The sequence below is a fragment of the Nerophis lumbriciformis genome, linkage group LG01, assembly GCF_033978685.3.
Source record: "Nerophis lumbriciformis linkage group LG01, RoL_Nlum_v2.1, whole genome shotgun sequence".
Classification (NCBI taxonomy): domain Eukaryota; kingdom Metazoa; phylum Chordata; class Actinopteri; order Syngnathiformes; family Syngnathidae; genus Nerophis; species Nerophis lumbriciformis.
The window spans coordinates 38,505,001-38,531,918 of record NC_084548.2 but is presented as its reverse complement, the minus strand read 5'-3'; the positions used below and the strand labels follow the sequence as shown (position 1 = coordinate 38,531,918).

General features: G+C 38.6%; 2 protein-coding genes across 10 annotated transcripts in view; both read right to left on the bottom strand.

Moving 5' to 3' along the window:
- Positions 1-17,782, bottom strand: part of uckl1b (uridine-cytidine kinase 1-like 1b) — a 33,229-nt gene extending 15,447 nt beyond the window's left edge. For 2 of the 6 annotated variants that reach the window (XM_061980861.1, XM_061980879.1), the window contains exons 1-3: positions 9,566-9,769; positions 2,961-3,154; positions 2,324-2,430 (exon numbers count right to left, since the gene is read on the bottom strand). In XM_061980861.1, coding sequence (XP_061836845.1) covers positions 2,324-2,430; positions 2,961-3,154; positions 9,566-9,633 — 369 coding nt within the window. In that variant the 5' untranslated portion in view covers positions 9,634-9,769. Of the gene's footprint in view, positions 1-2,323; positions 2,431-2,960; positions 3,155-6,132; positions 6,271-9,565; positions 9,771-17,665 lie in introns of those variants that run through there. The other 4 variants (XM_061980870.1, XM_061980852.1, XM_061980889.1 and 1 more) reach the window with 4 other exon arrangements.
- A 4,607-nt stretch (positions 17,783-22,389) lies between these two features.
- Positions 22,390-26,918, bottom strand: part of znf512b (zinc finger protein 512B) — a 73,842-nt gene continuing 69,313 nt past the window's right edge. For all 4 annotated transcript variants that reach the window (XM_061980829.2, XM_061980811.2, XM_061980820.2 and 1 more), the window contains 2 exons: positions 26,461-26,559; positions 22,390-24,616 (listed from right to left, as the gene is read on the bottom strand). In XM_061980829.2, the coding sequence (XP_061836813.1) occupies positions 24,266-24,616; positions 26,461-26,559 (450 nt within the window). In that variant the 3' untranslated portion in view covers positions 22,390-24,265. The remainder of the gene's footprint in view (positions 24,617-26,460; positions 26,560-26,918) is intronic.

Genomic DNA, 26,918 nt, shown 5'->3' with positions numbered 1-26,918 from the left:
AGAAGGAATTGTGGCCCTCCCTCCTCACAACACGTTTCCCTCTTTAGACTCACTTCAACTAGGAGTGTACGCTAATTATCAGGCCCATTTGAGAAATTATTAAATAGCTTACTTGCTCAGACAGTAATGTATTTATTAGAGATGTCCGATATCCGATATTCCGATATTGTCCAACTCTTAATTACCGATTCCGATATCAACCGATACCGATATATACAGTCGTGGAATTAACACATTATTATGCCTAATTTTGTTGTGATGCCCCGCTGGATGCATTAAACAATGTAACAAGGTTTTCCAAAATAAATCAACTCAAGTTATGGAACAAAATGGTAACATGGCACTGCCATATTTATTATTGAAGTCACAAAGTGCATTATTTTTTTTAACATGCCTCAAAACAGCAGCTTGGAATTTGGGACATGCTCTCCCTGAGAGAGCATGAGGAGGTTGAGGTGGGGGGTGGGGGTTGAGGTGGGGAGGGGGGGGTACCGGGGGTGTATATTGTAGCGTTCCGGAAGAGTTAGTGCTGCAAGGGGTTCTGGGTATTTGTTCTGTTGTGTTTATGTTACAGTGCGGATGTTCTGTGTGGCGCATATTTGTAACAGTGTTCAAGTTGTTTATACGACCACCCTCAGTGTGACCTGTATGGCTGTTGACCAACTATGCCTTGCATTGTGAAAAGCCGTAGATATTATGTGACTGGGACTATGTCCCGGCACTCTAAGGCAGTGCCTTTAAGGTTTTTTGGCGCTCTGTACTTCTTCCTACGTCCGTGTACACAGCGGCGTTTTAGTAAGTCATACATTTTACTTTTTGAAACCGATACCGATAATTTCCTATATTACATTTTGAAGCATTTATCGGCCGATAATATCGGCAGTCTGATATTATCGGACATCTCTAGTATTTATATAAGTTTAGCCTGGAGTGTGTCAATTTTTAATGGGGAAAGATGTTAATTCCTCTTGTTTTCATGTTAGGATTTAAGCTATCGAGCTGACGCCAGTAAGTCTGAGTTTATCAAAGTGCAGTAAACAGTTTCGATTGTTCGGTCATCTTAATCTAAAACGGTAATACTAACTGTTGCAAGTTTTACCGCGGTTACCATGATTACTGTTTATGATGACAGCGTACGTCAGACCAAAAAATCTGTTAACATTAAAAAAAACGTACCATTAAAAGATATGTAGCACAAATAACCTATTTAAAAAACACGCTCCAGTGAGGTGATGATACCCACTCAGGTAAATGGGTTAGGGTGAACAAATAGAGCGGTCCTCCCTCCTACGAGGTCGTAAATTTCAGGGTATTCAACTGGCGGTCAGGGGCCAAATCCGGCAATGACACCACACCGGTCGACAATTTCAGTTCAAAACTTGGGAAAGATTTTAGACATTTTTTCTGCATAATAAATATAATAAAACACTAGGGCACTCCTGCTGTATAGAGGAACTTGGACCAGTGTAAACACATTGGCAGATCTTTGCACTGATTGACATTTTAGCGCCCTAAAGGCCAGTGTTCACCACAATGGACGTTTGCATTTTGCATAACAGGGCTATTTTTTTTAGATTTTATTTAACTGATAGAAGAAAAACACCAGAGACAAAAGTCCACTACAAAGAGGGCTGGTTGTAATATAGAGAGAAGTATGGTTCCTAGTTCTTAGCTTTTTGGAAATGTAAACAAATCTCTTACCAGCATTGAAGGTACTGGCTTTTGTCAGCTAGTAAACCACTTGGAGCCAGGGTGTGTACTTTTAGCCAATTCTATTTTCCGATATGTTTGCCAGCAAAATACGACGTGATCGCCACACTCCTGCATACACGGATAAATGTAAAAAAGAACACACGCTTCATTTTTTATGAACATGTAATGTTAGTCCTACCATAGTAGAGATGTTGTATTTTCTTAGGACAATTCTACAGATACAGTTTGTTAAGTGCACCTTTGTTTGAGCCTTTCTTACTTCCAGGTGGGCACAAACTACAGTTACATCTAAATTAAATACATAATAATAGATATAAATTAGTTATCAGTATTGGTTTAAAGAAGCTGAAAGTCTTTGGCATCCACATGTATGTGCATCCCTAACTTCAACCATCACACCTTCTATCCTCCCCATTACTTTGGAATCCAGAAGAAAGGCTTTTTTTTTGTTAATGATCGCTTCAGGCTTTTGGGGCGCTACCAGTCAGACCAGAAATACATTGCTTAAAGGGGAGTAAGAGTCAGGACAAGTTAGTTCATGCAAACATGCAACTTCAAGAGCCACATACTGAACATATGTGTTGACGTGCAGCTGCAACTTGTTGCATACCTTGTAAAAGGAGTCCATGGAAAGCAGGACTACCCATGGAACATCTAGAGCTTCAATGATTTTTCTAGCAACAGTTGTCTTCCCTGAAGCACTGCCGCCACACAGACCTGTGACACAATGTTGATATGATAACAATTGATGGCCTTTTGCATGCTATCATAGATAGAAGCTCACCAAGGCTTGCAGAGAGTATGCTGTACTGATGTTAGTGTGACAAGATGGAAAAGCTGAAGCAACAGTTTAAGAGACAAGCTTAAACAGATACCATCGTCTTCTGGTTTTAGTCGAACATTTGCTCCACATTGACTCAGATCGAGTGTTTTAGAATAAGAGCAGCGCTGGACATTGTGATGGACAAAGTTACTTCACCATCTGAACAATATAAAGAAGCATGATGTCTTGCTGCTTAGAGTTGGGGAGATGGTAAACAAATCGAATGCCTAAAATAGGAAAGCACGTTTTTGCATTGATAAACCGCACACAGCCAAGTTGAAACAATATGTGGTGTTGTAACACTAAGTAAATTACATTAGGAAACAATGATGTCTATTTGTGGGAGATATTTCTTCATGAATAAATATATATAACGCAAGAAAACATTGGTTATGTTTCTTAAAATTCACATCAAGTCACCTACCGATGACAAAGGCTTCTTTGGACTGGGTGCCATGCTCATTGTACCAGGGGGGGCGCCCAGCCGTGTAGATGGTGCGCTTGGAGGTGCGGAGGAGAGGTGGCTCAGACTTGCACTGACTGGTGGTCCTTTTTCGGGGTGAAAGGCCTGCGCTTACTGAGGGAAGGAGGCGGTCCAGTGAGCCCTCACCAGCTCCACTATTAAAACACAAAAAATCAACAATCAGCCATTGTTAGGCAAGGAAAACAATGTTTTGGGTATTTTGTTGGTGAAGAGTGGAAGTTTCTAAAGTCAAATCCTTCTGAAATTGTACAATTTGGAAGTCAAACAAGATGTTCGAAGATGATATGCCACTATAGCCCTCATGTGAGACTTCAGTATACAGTCATTCCACGTTTATCACAGTTATTTGAAAACAAACATGATATAATGATTGCCGCAAAGTAGGACCATTATTAATAAATACAATATTTTTAGCGATTGTAATAAACTTTTTATGACTTTCAAAATACGTTTTTTTAACATTTTTAGAGCCCTTTAAACATGAAATTACACTCATATAGTCACCTGTATACGCGTTTCACCCAATATAGTAGCTTTGAGTTTGTGCTGTACTTACTGGTAGCCCTGAGGATTGTCCAAGCGTCATTACTATGGCTGTCGCCCGGCCACTACAACACGGCCACAACGTGTATCGCATTAAAGGCTCACCAATGTGGAGATGTGCAATTGATGAGGCAGGATTTAAAGATGAAATCTATCAAAAAGTTGTTCTGCCAAAAGTTACCTTGAGATTAATGCGGTGAAGATAGAGTAGCGCCAAGATTAGCCGGTTATGGTTTTTAGCGGTGTAACCATTAACCCGGAAACAGAACTTGGCTTGTTGAATATTTTCACAAAATTGGTACCATGACATTAATTAATAGAAAATATGACAAATACTGCTCTGTAATACATATAATACACATATAAAACTTAATTTAGGCAAAAAACATGTAGAATATGCTTTAAAATCTACAATGTGTGAAGAAGGAGAGATTTGAAGCGAGATGTAGCGAGGGACGACTGTATCTTGCAAGCTCTGTGAGACTTTAGCTTAGCATGTTTATTTGGCTTGTTGTTGTGTTAACTTCTTTGTACCCTTGTTTGACAAGAATGATAATTGTGTGATGCATGAAATAATGTCCTTCCTCTCCACATCCATGAATATCATAAAGCAACACCAACACAACCAGCACAACATCTCTGTCATTGTTCGATTTCTGCTTACCCAGGCTCCAAAGTAACTAATCTGTATGTGTGTGTAGGGATGGGGATTGATTAAATTATTTCCGATTCTGTTTCCATTCTCGATTCTGCTTAACCATTCGACTCTTTATCGACTCATTTGGAAAAGAGGATAACAGACAGGTTGATTTGTCATGACAGGTCTCTCCCGGTCATGTCCTGTGTTGTTTTGTTGTTATTCTCCAAGGTTTTGTGTTAAGTTCTGTTTCTAGCGCTACTAGCAATCCTTTGTTTATGTTTTTGTTGCTAGGAGCGCTTGCACTCACACACTGGTTTCTGTATGATGATTAGTGTCGCCAATTACCGCAGCCACTAATCACTCCCCTTTATACTGTATGTCCATCTGACCCTGCCAGTCCTTGCAGGATTTTAGTTTGCTTTAAGCGACTGTTTGTTTGGCTTTATGCTACTCCCTGAGTTTATGTCTTGCTAGAGATAGCTAAGGTTTCGCCCTGTACACCATGTGCCCTTTTCTTGCGGCACGCTTCTCCTGCATTTTTTCCTGAAATTGGATTTAATCATCATCTTACCTGCACACCGCTTCCTGCCTTTCCTTCCATGTCATGGGAAACACAACCATTGCAGCAATGCGACTCAAACGTGACATGATTAGCATCAACTCTGTTTAGTTTAGAGTGGAAGTGTCAAACTCATATGAATCATGAGTACATCACAGTTATGACTGCCTTTACACGGCCACTTATAACTGCAAAACCATTTAAATATATAGTCGCCTAGTGGTGTTATGCAATTGTTCCTACATTTGAATTCAAACGCTATTTATTAACAAACTGTTCAGCTTGGACTAGCTTGTTGCATAATATTGAGTTAAGAACTGCAGTTGTATGTGGTCCAATATTTTACTGTCAAAATTGAAATCCATTTAACAAGAAAGACAGAGTTTTATTGACGCACAGTATTTCCATGCTTTCACAGGCCACATAAAATGATGTGGCCGGCCAGATGTGGCCCTGGGCCTTGAGTTTGACACCTGTGATTTAGAATAAACATGAGTGTACAAACCCAACATTGAGGTCTTAGGAGGCCTTCGGCCTCAATGGGGTGCCAAGGCCAAGGGGGTCCCCAGAAATACATATTTGGTTTTTGAAAATAATAAAATATATTTTTTACTGTAGAAATAATCAAAATACAACACATATTATTATGTAACAAATAGACAAGAATGTTCATTAACATGTTGAACATTTTTCCAATAGAAATTAGAATGCTTCTTTTTAAAATACTATATGAGTTGACCACTCAAAAGTATGTAGAACTATGTTATTCTGTGACAAATACAAATCAAATCCAACATGACTGTGTTTGTGCCGCGATCGGCGCAGTGCATGGTGACGTCATGTGCGCCCACCGGGGAACAATTCTTAGGAACCAGTTATTAACAAGAACCGGTTTTAGATTCCTAACCCTATGTGTGAGACAAACAAAGAAAGCCATGCGTACAATTTACCAACTGTAAATAAAACTAAGAAGGCATCGATGTACCGTTTGTTGTGGGTTAATGTTTAGTTCATACTTACAGGCAAGTTTGACAGAGTGCAACAGCAACAACAGTGGGTGCCAAAGTACACAAAGTGACTCGATTGCATGACAACAGTCCGCCGTCTGCGCTACTGTGCAATGTGCATCCACAAAGTTGAGGCAATGACTAAAACCATAGTGTCCTCACAAAATCGCCACAAAGTAGGTTTTTCAAGCTGAAAACGTTACCCATAATCAAGTGCTCACTCAGCAACACAATAGCAATTCCCTCAAATAAGGCATTATCAACTGAAGCATGTTTTAGAGGGAAGCAAGGAATGTGAACTTTACAGAAAAACAAAGATAGCTCAACAAAATGCATAATAACTCAAACTTTTTAGCAACTTACTGCATTATCCGACTCATCCGGACTTTCCCCAGCGAGGTTTGTAAAAAGCCAGCTGCCATTATTTTTAGTAGAATGCATACATGCACATGTACAGTACGGCATTCATCTGTATTTTGCTGTTGGGGCTACTGTCACGCCTCTTTATATAGGTAATACAACTGCCCAGGTGGAGCACCGCAGCAGTTATCTTATCGCAGTGGAGTAACCCACTGTACTCATGGATCAAGATAAGGAGTGGAGAGACACACGGACACACACATTGACACAGACGCAGACACACACACGGTAGAGTCCATCCATCCATCCATTTTCTACCGCTTATCCCCTTCGGGGTCGCGGGGGGTGCTGGAGCCTATCTCAGCTACAATCGGGCGGAAGGCAGGCTACACTCTGGACAAGTCGCCACCTCATTGCAGGGCCAACACAGATAGACAGACAACATTCACACTCACATTCACACACTAGGGCCAATTTTAGTGTTGCCAATCAACCTATCCCCAGGTGCATGTCTTTGGAAGTGGGAGGAAGCCGGAGTACCCGGAGGGAACCCACGCAGTCACGGGGAGGACATGCAAACGCCACACAGAAAGATCCCGAGCACAGGATCGAACCGAGGACCTTCGTATTGTGAGGCAATTATCAGTTAAAACAAAGGGTGTAACGGTATTGTCGATACCGCAGTATTCCGGTTTCCAAGTTTTCACAATAATACTTTGACGCCTGACGATGTCAAACAAAAACATGGTGCGTAGTTTCTCTGCGCAGCGCCAATGTTGGGGCGTGGAACGTCGTAAGCAGGAAGTGAAGTGTGTTTGTAGTCGATGAGAGGAATTGTTTTTTTGACATGACCTGCAAATTGCCACCAAAATCTTTCCATAACTATTTGTGTTATGTTGCTAACAAACAAACTCTGCCGAAAACATAACCTCTTTGGCGGAGGTAAGAAAGTCTGCGTTCCACAAAGCAATACTTTCGCCTCGAGCGTTTTCAAGGCGACACACAGCCAGCCGGTCACGTCAAACAGCATGCAGGTAATAAAAAAAAACAGTGTACAACGCGGGGAATATAAGGAAACTGAAAAACTATTCAATAAATCCTCAATCCATCTATCTATTTGTCCACCGTTTGTTTTTCTCGATGTCACGCTGGAGCCTATTGAGCTGCAGTCGAGCGGAAGGCAGCATACACCCTGGACAAGACACCCCCTCAAACTGTCATCCAGAAAAAAATATTTAAAGCCAGCAAAGTTAAACATCAGTTTGTGAGGTATTTACATTAAAAGTTAACTTGTTACTTAACTGTTCTGAGAAACAGCATTTTCCACACTGATATAAACATGTCCACTGCTTTACAGAAAGTAAACATTGAAAGACACTCAAGTGAACATTATTGTTTTACACTGGATGTTTACATTGTCACTTTAAAGACACGCAACTAAGTTTTTTTTTTTTTATATTTGCTCGAAACAGTAGATGTTCCTGCACAATTCTTTGCACTTAAAAATACATACAGTATATGTGGTAATAAATATGATCAGAACATTTTAGCATCATGTTTGTGTTTAATTACAGTAAGTGTGTTTATCCAAAACATTCCTGCCTCTTCATTTTACACACTATAACATTTTTAAGCCTTCTTATTGGACATATTCCATAATAATATCGTACCGTGACCTTAATACCGTGATAATATGGTACCGTGAGATTTGATACCGTTACATCCTGAGTTAAAACCAAACTAGGGTGCGATTAAAGATTACTGCATTGAAGTTGCTGAATCATGCACTTCCTCTGCAACTACAGTCAGGAGCTTTCCAGTGTGCACACTCATCTGTCATTGGGCAAAGGAAATCTTACAGCACAAATTTCCCCCAAGGTCAACAATAGTCCCAGCTAAGAACAGTTGCAACTATAAGACAAGGGCTGTACATTTGTTACGCTTTATCTTGAAAACCTTGTGTTAAAAGTTTTTGAGCAAATACTTAGTTGTTTTTATGAAAGTGTATGCTGATATAATGTATAGTTCTACTGATGCAAAAATGACAAACTAGATTACCACTAAGCTTTTTTTAAATCTTCTATGAAAAGGATTGTGCTGGTTTAAGATATACAAATATAAATTGGGTTTACTAAGTGTAGTAGAGTAAGCTTACTTTAAGAAAGCATACAACTCTTAAAAGTCCTTGAAAAATAGATTTTTGGAACACAGTATGTGGCATTTTCTGCTTAATTTTGACTCGATTTTCACCATGAAAACTAAAAATCAGTTTATCTTGCTTTCAAAACATAACCAAAGTTGGCTTAAAAGATTTGAATGGCATATTTTCCTTTATTTTTTTAAGGATGTGGTGGCTCCTCTGAAATCTTTGCCCCACACTTTGAAAATTATGGAAATAGAATTGTCTCACATCAACTTATTTATATATATATATATATATATATATACATATATATATATATATATATATATATATATATATATATATATATATATATATATATATATATATATATATATATATATATATATATGTCTCATCAACACAAAAGCAAAAAAAACGATCCACATATGCAAATTCAATACAAATACAAAATCAAGCATATGTATATTCAAATCTCAAAACTATATCTACAAATACACGTTTATTTATACAAATTATTGATTTATTTGTAAGTCACATTTTTATATTTATACATTTTATTTGTATATATTTTCAAATCTCTAAAATATATTCCACGTTGGGAAGACTATGTCTCCCGGCTGGGCTGGGAACGCCTCGGGGTCCCACAGGAAGAGCTGGACGAAGTGGCTGGGGAGAGGGAAGTCTGGGCTTCCCTGCTTAGGCTGCTGCCCCCGCGACCCGACCTCGGATAAGCGGAAGAAGATGGATGGATGGAAAAATATATTTACAAATATGCGTTTATTTATAAAAATTATTTATTTGTATATCAAATTTGTATTTGTATTTGTATATTTATTAATGTATGCGTATGTATTAATATCATATTGATATATATAAGTTGATGTGAGACAATTCTACTTCCATAGAAAATCACTGTTATAAATAATCATAAATGCAAACCAAAAATGTGTATAATATTAAGTATGCGACGAAACCTCCAGGATGTTCAGCTGTCCTGCGGTAGGGGTCCTGTAAGGTTCACCAGTCAATCGCAAATCTGACTGACACTGAACAACATAGCCATTTAAAAACATGTTTAACTTGTTCCACTTTAGCCCAGTGGGAACTTAAAACTGTAAAAAACTGAAGAAAACGCCAAGAAATCTCTACTTAGAAACCGCACAACAACAACAACAACAACAACATAGGCACACAGCAGAAGCACCAGAAGGATACTCCAAAAGGCAAGAAAGATGACAAAATAACAGGATACAACAGTAAGCTAAATAAATTGAAATAAAGTGCACTTACCGGCCATCAGATCTCAGGGTCCAGCAACCAGATATTCTGGCTCCAGAGTAATTTGGTAAAATGCTCATAAGTAGACAGGTCCACTACTTGGCTGGGTCTTTAATGATTGTATATGATTACACTCTGCTGCATGTGTGGTGCAACGCATCGAGAGAAGGGAACAGTGCACAAAAGGCCTTGGTTGGTTGGGGATCCTATTGAATGATAAACGAAACTTTACATACTTTGCGTTTCCTACACTGGCTGTAGTGGCGCGCACGGAGGAGGGAGGCACTGCAGCGCGTTCATGTCAAAACGATCGCGCGCGCGGTCTCGTGGCCACGCCTACTCCTCCTCCTCCTCGTTCTCGTTCTCCTATTTCTCCTCCTTCCACTTCAACAGCGAATGCAAGCAGTGCGTGGACGGCCTGCCTTTACGAAGAAGTTCATTAGGCGGTATTAATAGTAGCAGCAGCTACCAGAAACACCGTCCCGGCTGCAGGCGCGCTCGGGTAAACACATGCGCGTCATCTGCATCTGGCAGTGCGCGTTCACGGTGCAGTTGGGGGTAAACAAGAGCGCGACGGAGAACGAACAGGAGCAAAACGTATAGGAACCAAAAGATCAATTACTCCAGGCTAGTGTTTGACTTCTCAATGCGTTGCATTAAGAGAAGAGCGGCGTTGTGTTTGCCACTGAGGGGACTCCAGTGTCTTTACAGCAGCCTGGGGACGTCAGCAATATCTATCTGCACACACGCACACGTCATAAACAGCATAATGAAATCCAACACTTCTCATCAGCTGACAACACTACACTTCCACCCACAGTCACTGCACACAAACAAAGCATTCTTGTTCCTCAACAGAGCAGTATCCAATTATTGTTTTTCACTGTGGGTAAACATTTAAAATTAGCAAAAGGACTTATGTAAACATATGACAACATCTTAAATTATTTACCACGAATTGATTAATGTGGACCCCGACTTAAACAAGTTGAAAAACTTATTGGAGTGTTACCATTTAGTGGTCAAATGTACGGAATATGTACTGTACTGTGCAATCTACTAATACAAGTTTCAATCAATCAATTCAAAATATTTGCATTCAAGAGCTGTTAAAATGTCACGCGCGGTAAACTGCATTGGGGAGAACTTGCATTGATGAGCTCTGCTGCATATCAAGGCAATAAAATGCAAAATTAAGGAATCAATGCCTATTGCATCTTTTGTGATGCATACATATATACATACATACATATATGTACATACATACATGTACATACTTGTATACATATATACATACACACATATGTGTACAAATATATATACAAATGTACATATACATACAGTATGTACACATAAATATATACATACATATATATGTATACACATATATGCATGTATACACACACACACATATATATATATATATATATATATATATTTAAAAATATACAAACCCTGTTTCCATATGAGTTGGGATATTGTGTTAGATGTAAATATAAACGGAATACAATGATTTGCAAATAATTTTCAACCCATATTCAGATGAATATGCTACAAAGACAACATTTGGGTGTTCAAACTGATAAACATTTTTTTTTGAAAATAATCATTAACTTTAGAATTTGATGCCAGCAACACGTAACAAAGAAGTTGGGAAAGGTGGCAATAAATACTGATAAAGTTGAGGAATGCTCTTCAAACACTTATTTGGAACATCCCACAGGTGAACAGGCAAATTGGGAACAGGTGGGTGCCATGATTGGGTATAAAAGTAGATTCCATGAAATGCTCAGTCATTCACAAACAAGGATGGGGCGAGGGTCACCACTTTGTCAACAAATGCGTGAGCAAATTGTTGAACAGTTTAAGAAAAAACTTTCTCAACCAGCTATTGCAAGGAATTTAGGGATTTCACCATCTACGGTCCGTAATATCATCAAAGGGTTCAGAGAATCTGGAGAAATCACTGCACGTAAGCAGCTAAGCCCGTGACTTTCGATCCCTCGGGCTGTACTGCATCAACAAGCGACATCAGTGTGTAAAGGATATCACCACATGGGCTCAGGAACACTTCAGAAACCCACTGTCAGTAACTACAGTTGGTCGCTACATCTGTAAGTGCAAGTTAAAACTCTCCTATGCAAGGTGAAAACCGTTTATCAACAACACCCAGAAACGCTGTCGGCTTCGCTGGGCCTGAGCTCATCTAAGATGGACTGATACATAGTGGAAAAGTGTTCTGTGGTCTGACGAGTCCACATTTCAAATTGTTTTTGGAAACTGTGGACGTTGTGTCCTCCGGACCAAAGAGGAAAAGAACCATCCGGATTGTTATAGGCGCAAAGTTGAAAAGTCAGCATCTGTGATGATATGGGTGTGTATTAGTGCCCAAGACATGGGTAACTTACACATCTGTGAAGGCGCCATTAATGCTGAAAGGTACATACAGGCTTTGGAGCGACATATGTTGCCATCCAAGCAACATTACCATGGACACCCCTGCTTATTTCAGCAAGACAATGCCAAGCCACGTGTTACATCAACGTGGCTTCATAGTAAAAGAGTGTGGGTACTAGACTGGCCTGCCTGTAGTCCAGACCTGTCTCCCATTGAATCTGTGTGGTGCATTATGAAGTCTAAAATACCACAACGAAGACCCTGGACTGTTGAACAACTTACGCTGTACATCAAGCAAGAATGGGAAAGAATTCCACCTGAGAAGCTTAAAAAATGTGTCTCCTCAGTTTCCAAACGTTTACTGAGTGTTGTTAAAAGGAAAGGCCATGTAACACAGTGGTGAACATGCCCTTTCCCAACTACTTTGGCACGTGTTGCAGCCATGAAATTCTAAGTTAATTATTATTTGCAAAAAAAAAAAAAAACGTTTATGAGTTTGAACATAAAATATCTTGTCTTTGTAGTGCATTCAATTGAATATGGGTTGAAAAGGATTTGCAAATCATTGTATTCCATTTATATTTACATCTAACACAATTTCCCAACTCATATGGAAACGGGGTTTGTATAATTGATAGCTGTTGTCTTACACGAATAATAAATGAACCCACGCATCGCAACGGTAATACCATAGATTTAGTCTTTGTCCAGGGTGTCACCATTTCCAAAGTTATGATACTCCTGTACACTAAAGTAATGTCCGATCATTACCTTATAAAATTTGAAGTTTTGACTTATTGTCAACGAGCTACTAATAACCACTGCTTTAGCAGCCGTAACATTAATGCTGTCACAACTATGACTCTTGCTGGCCTACTGCCTTCAGTAATGGCACCATTTTCAAATGATGTGACTCTATCAATAACCTCACTAACAACTTTAACAATGCCCTGCGCGACACCATTGATAGTATAGCAATACTAAAGCTAAAAAAGGCCCCTAAAAGGCGTACGTCCTGGTTTACAGAAGAAACTAGAGCTCTTAAACTATCATGTAGAAAGCTGGAATGCAAATGGTGTGTGACTAAACTTGATTTTCCATCAAGCATGGAGTGATAGTTTAATAACTTTTAAATGCATGCTTACCTTAGCTAAAACTAATTACTACTCAAATCTCATCCGCCTCAATAAAAACTATCCTAAATATTTGTGCAGTACAGTAGCATTGCTAACCCAAAAGGTTAGCTCCACCCACTCGGCTGATGACTTTATGAATTTATTTAATAACAAAATTGAACTCATTAGAAAGGAGATTAATGACAACGCGTCCGAGCTACAACTAGGTTCTATTAACACAGATATGAATGTACAGTATATACGATGGATATTGCCCTCCAAAATAGTCTCTCTCTTTTTGATGAAACAACATTAGAGGAATTGCTACGGCGTGTAAATGGGACAAAACAAACAACAAGTTTGCTTGACTCACTTCCTGGGAAACTTATCAAGTAGCTGTTTGTAATATTAGGACCATCAGTGCTAAATATTATAAATGCATCACTTTCCTCTGGCACTGTTCCCCTAGCATTCAAAAATTCCAAAAACCTAACCTCTATCCTGACCTCATGGTAAACTACCGGCCGGTGTCCCACCTTGCCTTTATCTCGAAAATCCTCAAAAAAATGTGTTGCACAGCAGCTAAATGAACACTTAGCGTCTAACAATCTCTGTGAACCCTTTCTGTCCGGTTTCAGGGCAAATTACTCTACGTAGACAACCCTCGCAAAAATGACTAATGATCTATTGCGAACTATGGATGCTGATGCATCATTCATGTTGCTGCTACTTGAACTTTGCGCTGCTTTCGATAACATTTTATTAGAACGTATCAAAACATGTATTGGTATGTCAGACTTAGCCTTGTCTTGGTTTAAATCCTATCTTACTGACAGGATGCAGTGCGTGTCCCATAACAATGTGACATCAGATTATATTAAGGTAACGCGCGGAGTTGAGGCGTGTCTAAATGAAATGAAACAATGGATGTCCACTAACTTTTTGCAACTCAACGCTAAGAAATCGGAAATGCTGATTATCGGTCCTGCTAAACACCGGCATCTACTTAATAATACCACCTTAACATTTGACAACCAAACAATTACATGAAGCGATTCGGTAAAGAATCTGGGTATTATCTTTGATCCAACTCTCTCGTTTGAGTCGCACATTACATTTTTTTTACTAAAACAGCCATCTTTCATCTCCGTAATATCGCTAAAATTTGTTTCATTTTGTCCACCAACGACGCTGAGATCATTATTCATGCATTCGTTACGTCTCGATTACTGTAACGTGTTATTTTCGGGTCTCCCTATGTCTAACATTAAAAGATTACAATTGGTACAAAATGCGGCTGCTAGACTTTTGACAAGAACAAGAAAGTTTGATCATATTACGCCTATACTGGCTCACCTGCACTGGCTTCCTGTGCACTTAAGATGCGACTTTAAGGTTTTACCACTTACGTATAAAATACCAAACGGTCTAGCTCCATCCTATCGTGCTGATTGTATTGTACCATATGTCCCGGCAAGAAATCTGCGTTCAAAGAACTCCGGCTTATTAGTGATTCCCAGAGCCCAAAAAAAGTCTGCGGGCTATAGAGCGTATTCTATTCGAGCTCTGGAATGTCCTACCGGTAACAGTTAGAGATGCTACCTCAGTAGAAGCATCTTTAAAATTCATTTGTATACTCTAGCCTTTAAATAGGCCACTTTTTAGACCAGTCGATCTGCCGTCTCTTTTCTGCTCTGCCCCTCTCTCCTGCGTGGAGAGGTTATCAGGTGACCACAGACTCTCACATTATTAACCGTATCCACTCGACATCCATTGCACTGGTCGCCCGGGGGGTCCCCACATATGCGGCCCCTTCCAAGGTTTCTCATTGTTCCCATTGGGTTGAGTTTTTTATTGCCCTGATGTGGGATCTGAGCCGAGGATGTCGTTGTGGTTTGTGCAGCCCTTTGAGACACTTGTGATGAAGGGCTATATCAATAAACTTTGATTGATTGAACCTCCAATGCGAATACAAAAATGCATGATTTCACATCTTTATTGACACAAATTACTTATAGTACCGATAAGAATATCGATTAAAATCCCGATAAGTACCGTATTTTTCGGACTATAAGTCAACGTTTTTTTCATAGTTTGGCCGTGGGTGCGACGTATACTCCGGAGCGACTTGTGTGTGAAATTATTAACACATTATTGTAAAAAAATCAAATAATATTATTTATCTCATTCGTGAGCGACGAAGAAAATGTCTGCAATCGTCACACACACGTCAGCAATTGTCACACACACGCCAACCAATAAGAATTTGGTGGGGGCGGGTCATGGCAGAAGTGCATTGTGGGCCATGATATGCTAACTGCGATATACTATACGCTACTGCCGGAGCTATTAAAATGGATCACATCAACAATCGCGGTAACTTATAAAAAGTGAGAAGGACTGAACTAAAATGGCACCGAAAAGGAAATCATATACTGCAGATTACAAGCTGGACGTAGTGAAATATGCTGCAGAGAACAGCAATCGAGCAGCAGAAAGAAAGGACACTAGCGGAGCGCATACCAGAGGCGACACCGAGGAAGAAGATTTCATGGGATTTAGCGATCGGGAGTGACAGATTGTTTGGTAAACGTATAGCATGTTCTATATGTTATAGTTATTTGAATGACTCTTACCATAATATGTTATGTTAACATACCAGGCATGTTCTCAGTTGGTTATTTATGCGTCATATAACGTACACTTATTCAGCCTGTTGTTCACTATTCTTTATTTATTTTAAATTGCCTTTCAAATGTCTATTCTTGGTGTTGGGTTTTATCAAATAAATTTCCCCCAAAAATGCGACTTATACTCCAGTGCGACGTGTATATGTTTTTTTCCTTCTTTATTGTGCATTTTCGGCCGGTGCCACATATACTCCGGAGCGACTTATAGTCCGAAAAATACGGTATACTGGTATCAATTCGGAATATCGATACTGGTATCCATCCATCCATCCATCCAGCTATCCATCCATTTTCTACCGCTTGTCCCGTTTGGGGTTGTGGGGGTGCTGGAACTTATCTCAGCTGCATTCGGGCAGAAGGCGGGGTACACCCTGGACAAGTCGCCACCTCATCGCAGGATACTGGTATCGGTGTCAATAAAATCCTAACGATATACATACCTATATATCGCTAATGTAACCTAAGATAAATTCATAAGGTGGAAAAAAACAAACATTAAAACGCACAATTATTGTTACAACACTTCCTCCAAACGTGATCTATATGTGTCAATGTTCCTGTTGTTGGGGACGTGTGCCACAGTACTTTGCTGTTAGAGTAATTGTCTACAATTAGTTATTATATGCAACACAAAATTGGCCCTAGTATGTGAATGTGAGTGTGTGTCTGTCTTATTGTTACAACCCTTCCTCCAAACGTGATCTATATGTGTCAATGTTCCTGTTGTTGGGGACGTGTGCCACAGTACTTTGCTGTTAAGAGTAATTGTCTACAATTAGTTATTATATGCAACACAAAATTGGCCCTAGTGTGTGAATGTGAGTGTGTGTCTGTCTATCTGTGTTGGCCCTGCGATGAGGTGGCGACTTGTCCAGGGTGTACACCGCCTTCCGCCCGATTGTAGCTGGGATAGGCTCCAGCGCCCCCCGCGACCCCGAATGGAATAAGCGGTAGAAAATGGATGGATGGATGCCTGTCATCATATGATAGTCCGTCTACTGAGGTAAACAAACCAACTCCTTCCTTATAGAAATTAAAAGTACTGATCCAGTACAGTAGTTCATTTAAAATAGAACAAAACGTCATCTAAGCAGGCACATCAAGGCAGTTACACCCCCTTGTGGCCTAATAAAGTATCACAGCTGTCCAGGGCGCTGACTGCAGGATCGTCATGACATTTTTACACCCACGTGCTAATCCATGTGTTCAACAATAGGCCAAATAAATAGATAGATAGTACAATAAAGTACTATTAGCCAAATAAATAGATAGATAGATAGTACTTTATTGTACTATCTATCTATTTATTTGGCCTTTTGTTGAATACATGGATAAATAGATAGATAGATAGATAGATAGTACTTTATTGTACTATCTATCTATTTATTTGGCCTATTGTTTAATACATGGATATTAACATCGTTTATTTCCCCACATTACACTAAAGACGATTGTTTGCATGGCTGTCATATGTATCCCTGTTGCAATATACATACAAATAAGCGATTCTTTCATTATGCCGTACGTCACACAACACAAAAGTTGAAATATTCCATGAAACATGACAACGTTTGTGTAGTGTTTCCTGCACTGCATCGATGACACAAAGTAAAGAAAAAAAAGTTGTCACGTGGAAACTCGTATAAAAATAAACAGCAAGGCAAACGAGTTGTCAAGGCGACTAAATAATAATATAACCACTATAAAACTAATTAATTACATCATATTAGTGGATGTAATTCGATAAATCGTTGAACAAGTTCTGTATTGAGGCACTGCAACTATTAGTATAGTGACAGGTCAGAATTCCGTTTGGCTGACAGTAAATGCCAGGGATTAAGTCGCAACTACAGTCATGTTTACTCCTCACTGGCTTCAAGATGCATATGTACACGTCGTACACATATTACCTGTTTGAAGGTTTGTCTTCATGCTCCATCTTGGGGAGCCTTTCTTCCCTGCTAGCAGCAGACATGGCTAATCTGTTGACAATCAGACGTTGGAGTACATTTTGCGGTGAGGCATTGTGGGAGTTGTAGGCAATAATTAAAGCGGCATTATACAGCAAAAGTAATGTCGGATCCGTGCGGACTACAAGTCCCGAACTGCAACGCTTTCCATTTCAGACGGAGCACTGAGGATATGTATTTCTTACCTTAACAGGTCCGTTCCCTCACACATTCGACCATAATGACTAAGAATATAATCTTCCCAAAAGTTTCCGTAAAAAAATGAGGAATACCATAGATTGTTATGTTTTTCTACAGTGTCAGATTTTAATAAACGAAAACTCACTCATAATCCTCAGGATGAAAAACGTATACAACTTCACCAAACTGCTAAAATAATTATACATTACTGTATTAGTATTTTCTACTTGAAACAAGTCAACTACTCAAGCACTTCACACATACATATATATATATATATATACAGGCGGATCGGTGCGGCGTCTTCAGTAATGCGGACGCTGTATCGATCCGTTGTGGTGAAGAAGGAGCTGAGCCGGAAGGCAAAGCTCTCAATTTACCGGTCGATCTACGTTCCCATCCTCACCTATGGTCATGAGCTTTGGGTTATGACCGAAAGGACAAGATCACGGGTACAAGCGGCCGAAATGAGTTTCCTCTGCCGGGTGGCGGGGCTCTCCCTTAGAGATAGGGTGAGAAGCTCTGCCATCCGGGGGGAGCTCAAAGTAAAGCCGCTGCTCCTCCACATCGAGAGGAGCCAGATGAGGTGGTTCGGGCATCTGGTCAGGATGCCACCCGAGCGCCTCCCTAGGGAGGTGTTTAGGGCACGTCCGACCGGTAGGAGGCCGCGGGGAAGACCCAGGACACGTTGGGAAGACTATGTCTCCCGGCTGGCCTTGGAACGCCTCGGGGTCCCAAAGGAAGAGCTGGACGAAGTGGCTGGGGAGAGGGAAGTCTGGGCTTCCCTGCTTAGGCTGCTGCCCCCGCGACCCGACCTCGGATAAGCGGAAGAAGATGGATGGATGGATGGATATATACACACATATATATGACGTGCGGACCGGTCACTAGAGGCAGGTGAGGCCAAAGAAAAAAAATGTAAAAAGAAAAAAAATTAATTAAATTGTTATATGTATTCAGTACATACTGTATTCAGTACAATACTATAAAGTTATTTTCCATTTAACTTCACCAGTTTTAGATTATTTTTATTCAAAATCGCTGAATTTTCACATTTGCCGTTCAAATACTGAGAAGGGACTTGCGGTGATCAGCAGCCAGTTGAGGCACGTCACTCAGTTGTGCCTCATCATGGATTGCGGACTTGGCTAACTACTGGCCTGCTGTGCAGTGAGACCGTATTGCTATATGAACTATATTATACATTTCCATAGTTTGTTAGCTGAGGTATATAATGTACAGTGTATTTTGTCAACAACTGTATGTGTGTAAAGTATTTCTTGTGCTGAGCAATCATAAAACTGCTGCGAATACGCGCTGTGTGAGGCTCGCAGTAATCCCGCCTCCTGGTGCCGGTTAATGCACCCCGCCGCAGAATATATATATATCAGTGACGTGCAGTCACTAGAGGCAAGTGAGGTGGGGCCTCAACTGCCATCATGGAAAGAAAAAAAATGTAAAAAGAAAAAAAAAAAATGTTAATTGTTATATGTATCCAGTGATTATACTATAAAGTTATTTTCCATTTAACTTCACCAGTTTTAGATTATTTTTTATTCAAAATCGCTGAATTTTCACATTTGCCGTTCAAATACTGAGAAGAGACGGTGCGGTGATCAGCAGCCAGTTGAGGCACGTCACTCAGTGCCGCAACATGAATTGCGCAATGACTCGGCTAACTGCTGGCCTGCTGTGCAGTGAGACTGTATTGCTATATGAACTATATTATACATTTCCATAGTTTAGTTAGCTGAGGTATATAATGTACAGTGTATTTGTCAACAACTGTATGTGTGTAAAGTATTTCTTGTGCTGAGCGATCACAAAACGGCTGCAAAAGACGCACTGGCTGAGGCTCGCCTCCTGCACCCCCGCCGTAGAATTGTTGTATCAACTAAAGCCCACACTTAAACTTTCCACATGCAAGATTGAATCTATTTAAAAAAATTATTTCATAAGAAGCCAAAAAGTGCAAAAACAATAATGTTGGTGTTGGAGGAGTTGTGAATGACTGCAGGGACACAACATTAGATACACCTGCAGACTGCAGGTGTACCTAATTCACAACTCCTCCAAAACGAACATTATTGTTTTTGCACTTTTTGGCTTCTTATTAAATAACTTTTGTAACCTATTTTCATGGGTTTTCCTCTTTGTGATGTTAAGTTCCTGTTATGCGCTGTTATACAGTATATGCCTTGAGCTCTTATTTTGAAGGCGCTAAGAGCGGAAGTGATGTCACGTTGCGGAGGTTTTTGAAAGAAGGTAAATAAAGTGGTCCTCGTGTAAACTGGAGCCTCCGTGTTTGTTACTTTGTAGTTTCATACATTATAGGCGACATTTATAAACCCTCGGTTACACTTTTGTAAATAGATTCAATCTTGCACGTGGAAAGTTTAAGTGAGGGTTTTAGTTGCGGCACATGGACTTAATTTCTAAGTAAAGGTAAGACCTTAATAACGTTTTTTTTATATTAAATGTGCTTTTTTGTGTGCTACAGTTTGTATGTGTAAAGTTAAAGTTAAGTTAAAGTACCAATGATTGTCACACACACACACTAGGTGTAATGAAATGTGTCCTCTGCATTTGACCCATCCCCTGGTTCACCCCCTGGGAGGTGAGGGGAGCAGTGGGCAGCAGCGGCGCCACGCCTGTGAATAATTTTTGGTGATTTAACCCCCAATTCCAACCCTGGATGCTGAATGCTAGTATGAGCTATATATATATATATATATATATATATATATATATATATATATATATATATATATATATATATACACATACATAACCTATATTAACATATATTGCCCATTCATTTTCAATGGGGAACGTTCCTGCTAATTCCGGGAAAATTTTGAATTGTTCTATTATATTTTATTTGATAGCTTGAATGTCCTGATTAAGAAGAATGTTTTGAGGGTGGCTCGGATGAGAAATGTGGAAATGGTGCAAGTTTGAAAAATGGCCCATTCATTTTCAATTGGAAGATGTACTGGAAAACCTGGAATTCCTGATAATCTGGGATATTTGGGAGGATAAAAAAACAAAACGGTTCGATTCACGACCGAAACAAACATTTTCATACTTGAACGGTTCTGATCCGATGAAAACTGTGGGAGAAGAAGGGTGTCAAACTTTTACGGAATAGCTCAATCAGAATAACGTATTCTGTATGTGAATGCCTTTTACCTTGTGGCATTCATCTAACAATTGCATTAGTTTACATTAAGATAAAACAATTACATTTACTGAAGTGAAAAACAAATGCATCTTTCGGGTTAATTCAAGGAACAGATATGTAAATTCTTAAAAACACTCAATGGCACAAAATATCCTCAGAATCTCATGAGGCCGTTCATTATCATTGCATACACAAGGCAGCTGGAACATGTCATCATGCCCTCACAATGTTTAGTACAAAATGCATACTGTGATATAATAATAACACTAATTATCACCACTTCGACAAAATTGTATTTATTCGTCTTAGGGGACAATGCACAATTCATACAATAAATTTGGGAGAAAGTAGTAACAGTTCAGACTCAAAGGAGGGGCGACACGTCCTTTGTTAGATACAACACAGGTGTATTTTAGATATGAACATATCAACTATGTCATGACTCTCATTTAGTCTTGGTGAGCTACAACACAATCTTTTAGAATTCTCATACGATGTGATGGTACCTGCAGAAGAGACAAAGTCAATTCACTCATTTTAAAGTAGGTAGCATACAAAGCCAAATAAAGTGTCCAGTTATTATTGGATAGTAATAAACACATTTGAGGAAACAACTACGGGAAGACACATGAGTCTGCTGTTTCTCCACTTACAAAAGTCACACCACACACAGTCCAGACCACTAAAAAGCTCCAACAACACACTATTTCAAGCCTATTTCATGGTATAGTAAGTGCACTAAATACAGAAACAAGCACACATACATATGCCTTGTTGTCCCATATTGAATAAGTAAGAATGCGGGACAATCCCTATGCGTTTGTCATTGTGTACTGAAAGAAACTTGCTTATGTGCGTCACCAAAAGGGACAAAAAAAAAAAAACAGTGTATGCAGACACATAAGCCTACAATATTTGTGGTCTACAAACAAATATATATTTTAATTGTATATGTAAAAAGTACTTTCAGAGCAAATAAACAAACAACAGGTCAGGGTTTGAAAAATTTCTGCAAGCAGACATAATCAGCTAAACATGGTGTATTGCTTTACTCTCTAAACTGTTGCAGTTAGCACACATATATATGTGTTTTCCATAACACAGGAAGACAGAAAATCCAGTAAAGGGTGTGATAAAATACAAAATACCCAGGTAAAAGCAGTGCTAAACTATCGTATTGCAACACCAAAGCTTGCTAAGGTAAAAGGGATGTTAAGTTGATTCGGTGCCACTTCCTAACACTTCACAAAAGTGTTACACACTCTGATTTCCAATCATTACATTGGTGCTAAATGTTAAATACACACACACACACACACACACACACACACACACACACACACACACACACACACACACACACACACACACACACACACACACACACACACACACACACGTTTTAGACTACTCAACTGGAAATTAAATCAGTGCTTTTCGAATAAATCTTCACCAGCTCGACCTGGATAGAAGGAGGTGGTCCATCTTGTTAACAGAGACAGACACATGCATAATCATCTCCACCTGAATATATCAGTTGATAAAAAAATGCAGAAACCAAGATCTTACATCTTAGCTTTATATTATAAAAAAGGTCAAGTGTGTCACTTTGGATGCAAACATTTCTGATTTTGCTGCTCATCAAAATGTTGACATCACGGCTTAATGGAAGTGATGACATTTAACGTTGTGTCTGGATGAGATGATTTGGTGGACTTGCTTAGTTGTAACAGGTCCTTAAGATAGAGCAGCTAAAGCGCTATTTGGATTTTACATGATTAACTTTGTCTATCATTGTTGGGAAGGCAAGTTTTCCGTTCTTTTCATTTGCCCAACAGTGGATCAAGTATCTACTCTACTACTCTCACCGATTGCACACTTTTAGATGTAAAGTAACTTGACAATATTGGATTTATATTTCTGCAAAAAAGATCACTACGGGAGCTGGCAGTTATGGCTTTGTGTGGTGAGTTAAAACTAATACACTCATGCTGAGTTATGATATCTATTATCCATAAATATAATCTAAAAGTTTATTTGTTCCCGTGTCTGATAGCCACTAGGTGAGATTAAAGTATTTAGGAGTGCAAAATCACAAGGGATAAAGTGCAATGCGATATCTTTGAACGTTGAGATGTGAGTTCCTATACAGTATATTATTATAGGCGAATCGTCATTTGTAATGTTTCTATTTCATAAAAGAGCACTCTCTTAAACCTCTATAAAATATATTTTCATTCTCTTCTAATCACTTTGATTAAAGATAAAGCAATAGCCAAAATACAGCCTCTTTTTTTTTGTTTTCTTTAAAAAAAAAAAGGTTTTACCTCATTTGATTGTGCCGCAACAGTGCAACCAGCTCCACAGGTATTAATATTTCTGTCAAACTAGCTTTGCTAGTTGAACTTCAGTCATAATATTTCAAGCTTTTTTGGTGAAATCAATTACATGATATTCTGTATGTTGACAATGGACAGAAGAAAACAATTTGATCTCCTAATGTCAGTGAACATTTTTTGTAAATCATGTTCTTTCCACTTCATTATGGATTTAAAAACAACACACATTTCAAGTGATGCAATTACAACGTAAATGTCATTAAAAATGCATTTAAACTGTTGGAATATTTAAAAAATATGCTTAAAACTGACCATCAATTTAGCTTAGTTGTGATTTAAGGTAAGTAAAAAAGATCAAACCAAAAAGGGAAACAACTGAAAACATCCAACAAAACATTGAGACTACATATGTACGATCCATGAGGGATTTTTAGATGTTAAAATAATACACAGCATCTTTGCTTAGAGTATATAATTGTATAGAGATAATGTTTATGTACAGAGTACAGTTTACACGAGCATATCTACGTGATCATGCTAACAGGGAATCTGCTTTAAGAGAATTACCCTCCCCTTACGGGAAACACTTTTTTTCTTGAGAAAAGTTTATCTATGTGGAAGTCATTGATTTTGGTGAGTTTGGGAACTGAAATGTGTGCCTAAGATGGAATGGAAAACACAACCGTTGTATGCGTACTTCTTAAAATGCAGACATAGTACGTTCTACATTTAGTGTCCTAAAAGCTGACAAAGCAGTTTTCTCAGCGTCAGGTTCTTGTGAAGTTCAACAACCTTTTAGAGCAGGCGTCGTCTGTGGTTCCTTCGTCAAAAGCAGAGTTAATCGGACAATGGCAGCCTGTTTAGTTTGTTTCTTCGTGCTGTAGAGGCATTGGGCTGTCGGTTCAAGTCAGGGTTAATAATATCCGAAAAGTCTAGGCTTTGTGTGGGGGACTTTGTGGAGTCAGAGAATGGGGTCATGTCAGGGACTGAGTCTTCATTTGTAGTAGCTGTTTCAGATTCAGGTTGTGATTTAAGAGCAACAACCAGAGGGGGACGCTCTTTGGGCTTGCGGCCTCGCTTCTTACCAGTGGTGGCACCATTCCTCACATTGGCTTTAATGCCATTGTCCTCCAGAGGTTTACTCTTGCTGCTTGAAATCCCTTCGCTCTCTGTTGCACGGAACCAATTCTAAAGCAATAATAACATTGTTAGTGTTGATTAGAAGAGGAACAAGTGCGTCCTAATGACCTTTATACTTTAATTACAATTGTAAACCACATGTTTGTATGTAAGCAGATGTTATAATGCTCCTGAGGTCAAAATAAGTAGTGACTGTTTAAAGATGGGAAAGTCATAGAAAGATGTAAATTAAAGCATTTCATGTGAAACAATAACAATTTAAAAACTGCAAGGGAAAAAATATCTATGTTATGGTTTTGAGTTTATTTCAAAAATGAGTACAATTACAACATGATACATCACAATTTCCAGTTTCTCTATTCAACATGTTTGAAAAGGAGTAGGAAGAAGCAGACATTATTTAATCACACCCCTTCCCCATTACACAGCAATTGCTAACACTTTTATTCACTTCCTGTTCTCAATTCATTCACAATATATTCCATAAATAAAAACATTAAAAGAATCAAATAAATAATAAATAGTGATGTACCGGTAAGTTATATTTCATGTAGTTAGATGAATAAGATTATAAATAAGTTCAGCATGTTTATCATTGTTCTTCTTCTTTGTACTTTGCAAACACTTTGAGTTTGAACAGTTTCTTAAATTGGATCATATCAGAGCACAGTTTGATTTATTTACTTGATGCATTCCATAATTTAATTTCACATACTGATATACTAAAGGTGCTAAGTTTTATACGTGCATACAAATGTTTTAGTTTACGCTTTTCTCTAAGGTTGTATTTCTCCTCTTTTGTTAAGAATTGTTTTTGTGCATAAATTTAGCTATTTGCAAATTCACTGTATCGTGGAATTTCAATATTTTCGATTAGATAAATAAAGGTATGTTCTCTATATCCAACATTATGTATTATTCTAATTGATCTTTTTTGTAACACGGTTAGTGACTGAAGCGCACATTTGTAGTTATTTCCCCATATTTCTGCACAATAACTCAGAGATGGTAACACTAGTGAGCAGTAAAGAATAGAAAGTGATTTTTGGTCCAATACATATTTAGCTTTATTCATTATTGATGTATTTCTTGCTACCTCATGTTGTATATTTTTATATGAGATTTCCAGTTCATTGTATCATAAATAATTTCACCTATAAGTTTGATTTCATTTACTCTTTAAATGTCTATTTCGTCTATTTGTATTTGTGTTTGACTTTCTCTTCTACTGTTCCCGAATAGCATTAGTTTAGTTTTACTGAGGTTTAAGGATCGTCTATTTTTGTTAAACCATCTCTTTAATTTATTAATTTCTTCTGTTATTTGTATTAGCTTCTGTGTGTTCTCTCCTGAACAAAATGCTGTTGTATCGTCCACAAATAATACTAACATAAAGTCTTTTGGAATGTCATTTATATAAAGATTGAACAATTTTGGTCCCAGTATGTATCCCTGTGGTACGCCACAGAATATATTTAGTACTGTAGATGTGTGTTCGCCTAGCCTCACGTATTGCTTCCTGTTGGTGAAGGAGTGTATCCAGTTTATGACCAACCCTCTGATGTCATATGATTCTAATTTTTTAAATTAAAATATTGTGATTTATTGTGTCAAATGTTAGTTAAATCCATAATTACTGCCGCTGCACACTGTTTACCATCTATTGCATTGGTAATTTCCTCTGTTATTTTGATTAAAGCCATCGATGTTGAAATATTAGCTCTTTATCCATATTGGTTCTATACAGATAACAAAACGATCTAAGTGAGTCAATAAATGTCAGTGTCTTTTATAATTATAATATTATTGTGTGAAGTACTATAACAAAACACAAATGGAAATTGTGTTCATGATAGTTAATAATGGTAATAATCCGTCTGTGACCCACCCACCTGTGAGTGTGTTTTGCTGATGTGGTACTTCACACCACTCTCTGAGTTAAACTCCTTCTGACAGATTAGACATGTGTACTTGGCCAGTCCTCCATCACCCTATGACACAGAGGCAAATACAAATGAACCATATTGATTTTTAAGGATACCTAACCAAATATGTTAGTTGTCACATCAGTCAAAGCTCATATTGACACATGATTTTGTCAATGCTTATTGCAAATGTTAAATGACGTTCTCACTGCTGCATCAGTGTTGCCTTTAACTATCATTAAATGTATATTATACAATAAAGTTGTCCCTCGCCGCATTGCGTTTCAATATTGCATCTTTGAAAATAAAAATAAAATAAAACATGTTTAACATATTAAGTGATAAAGTATGTCCTATTTATGTATTAAATGTATTAGAGTGTCTTATTTGTTTTATTTTCTATTAACACGTTGTGGCAATCGATA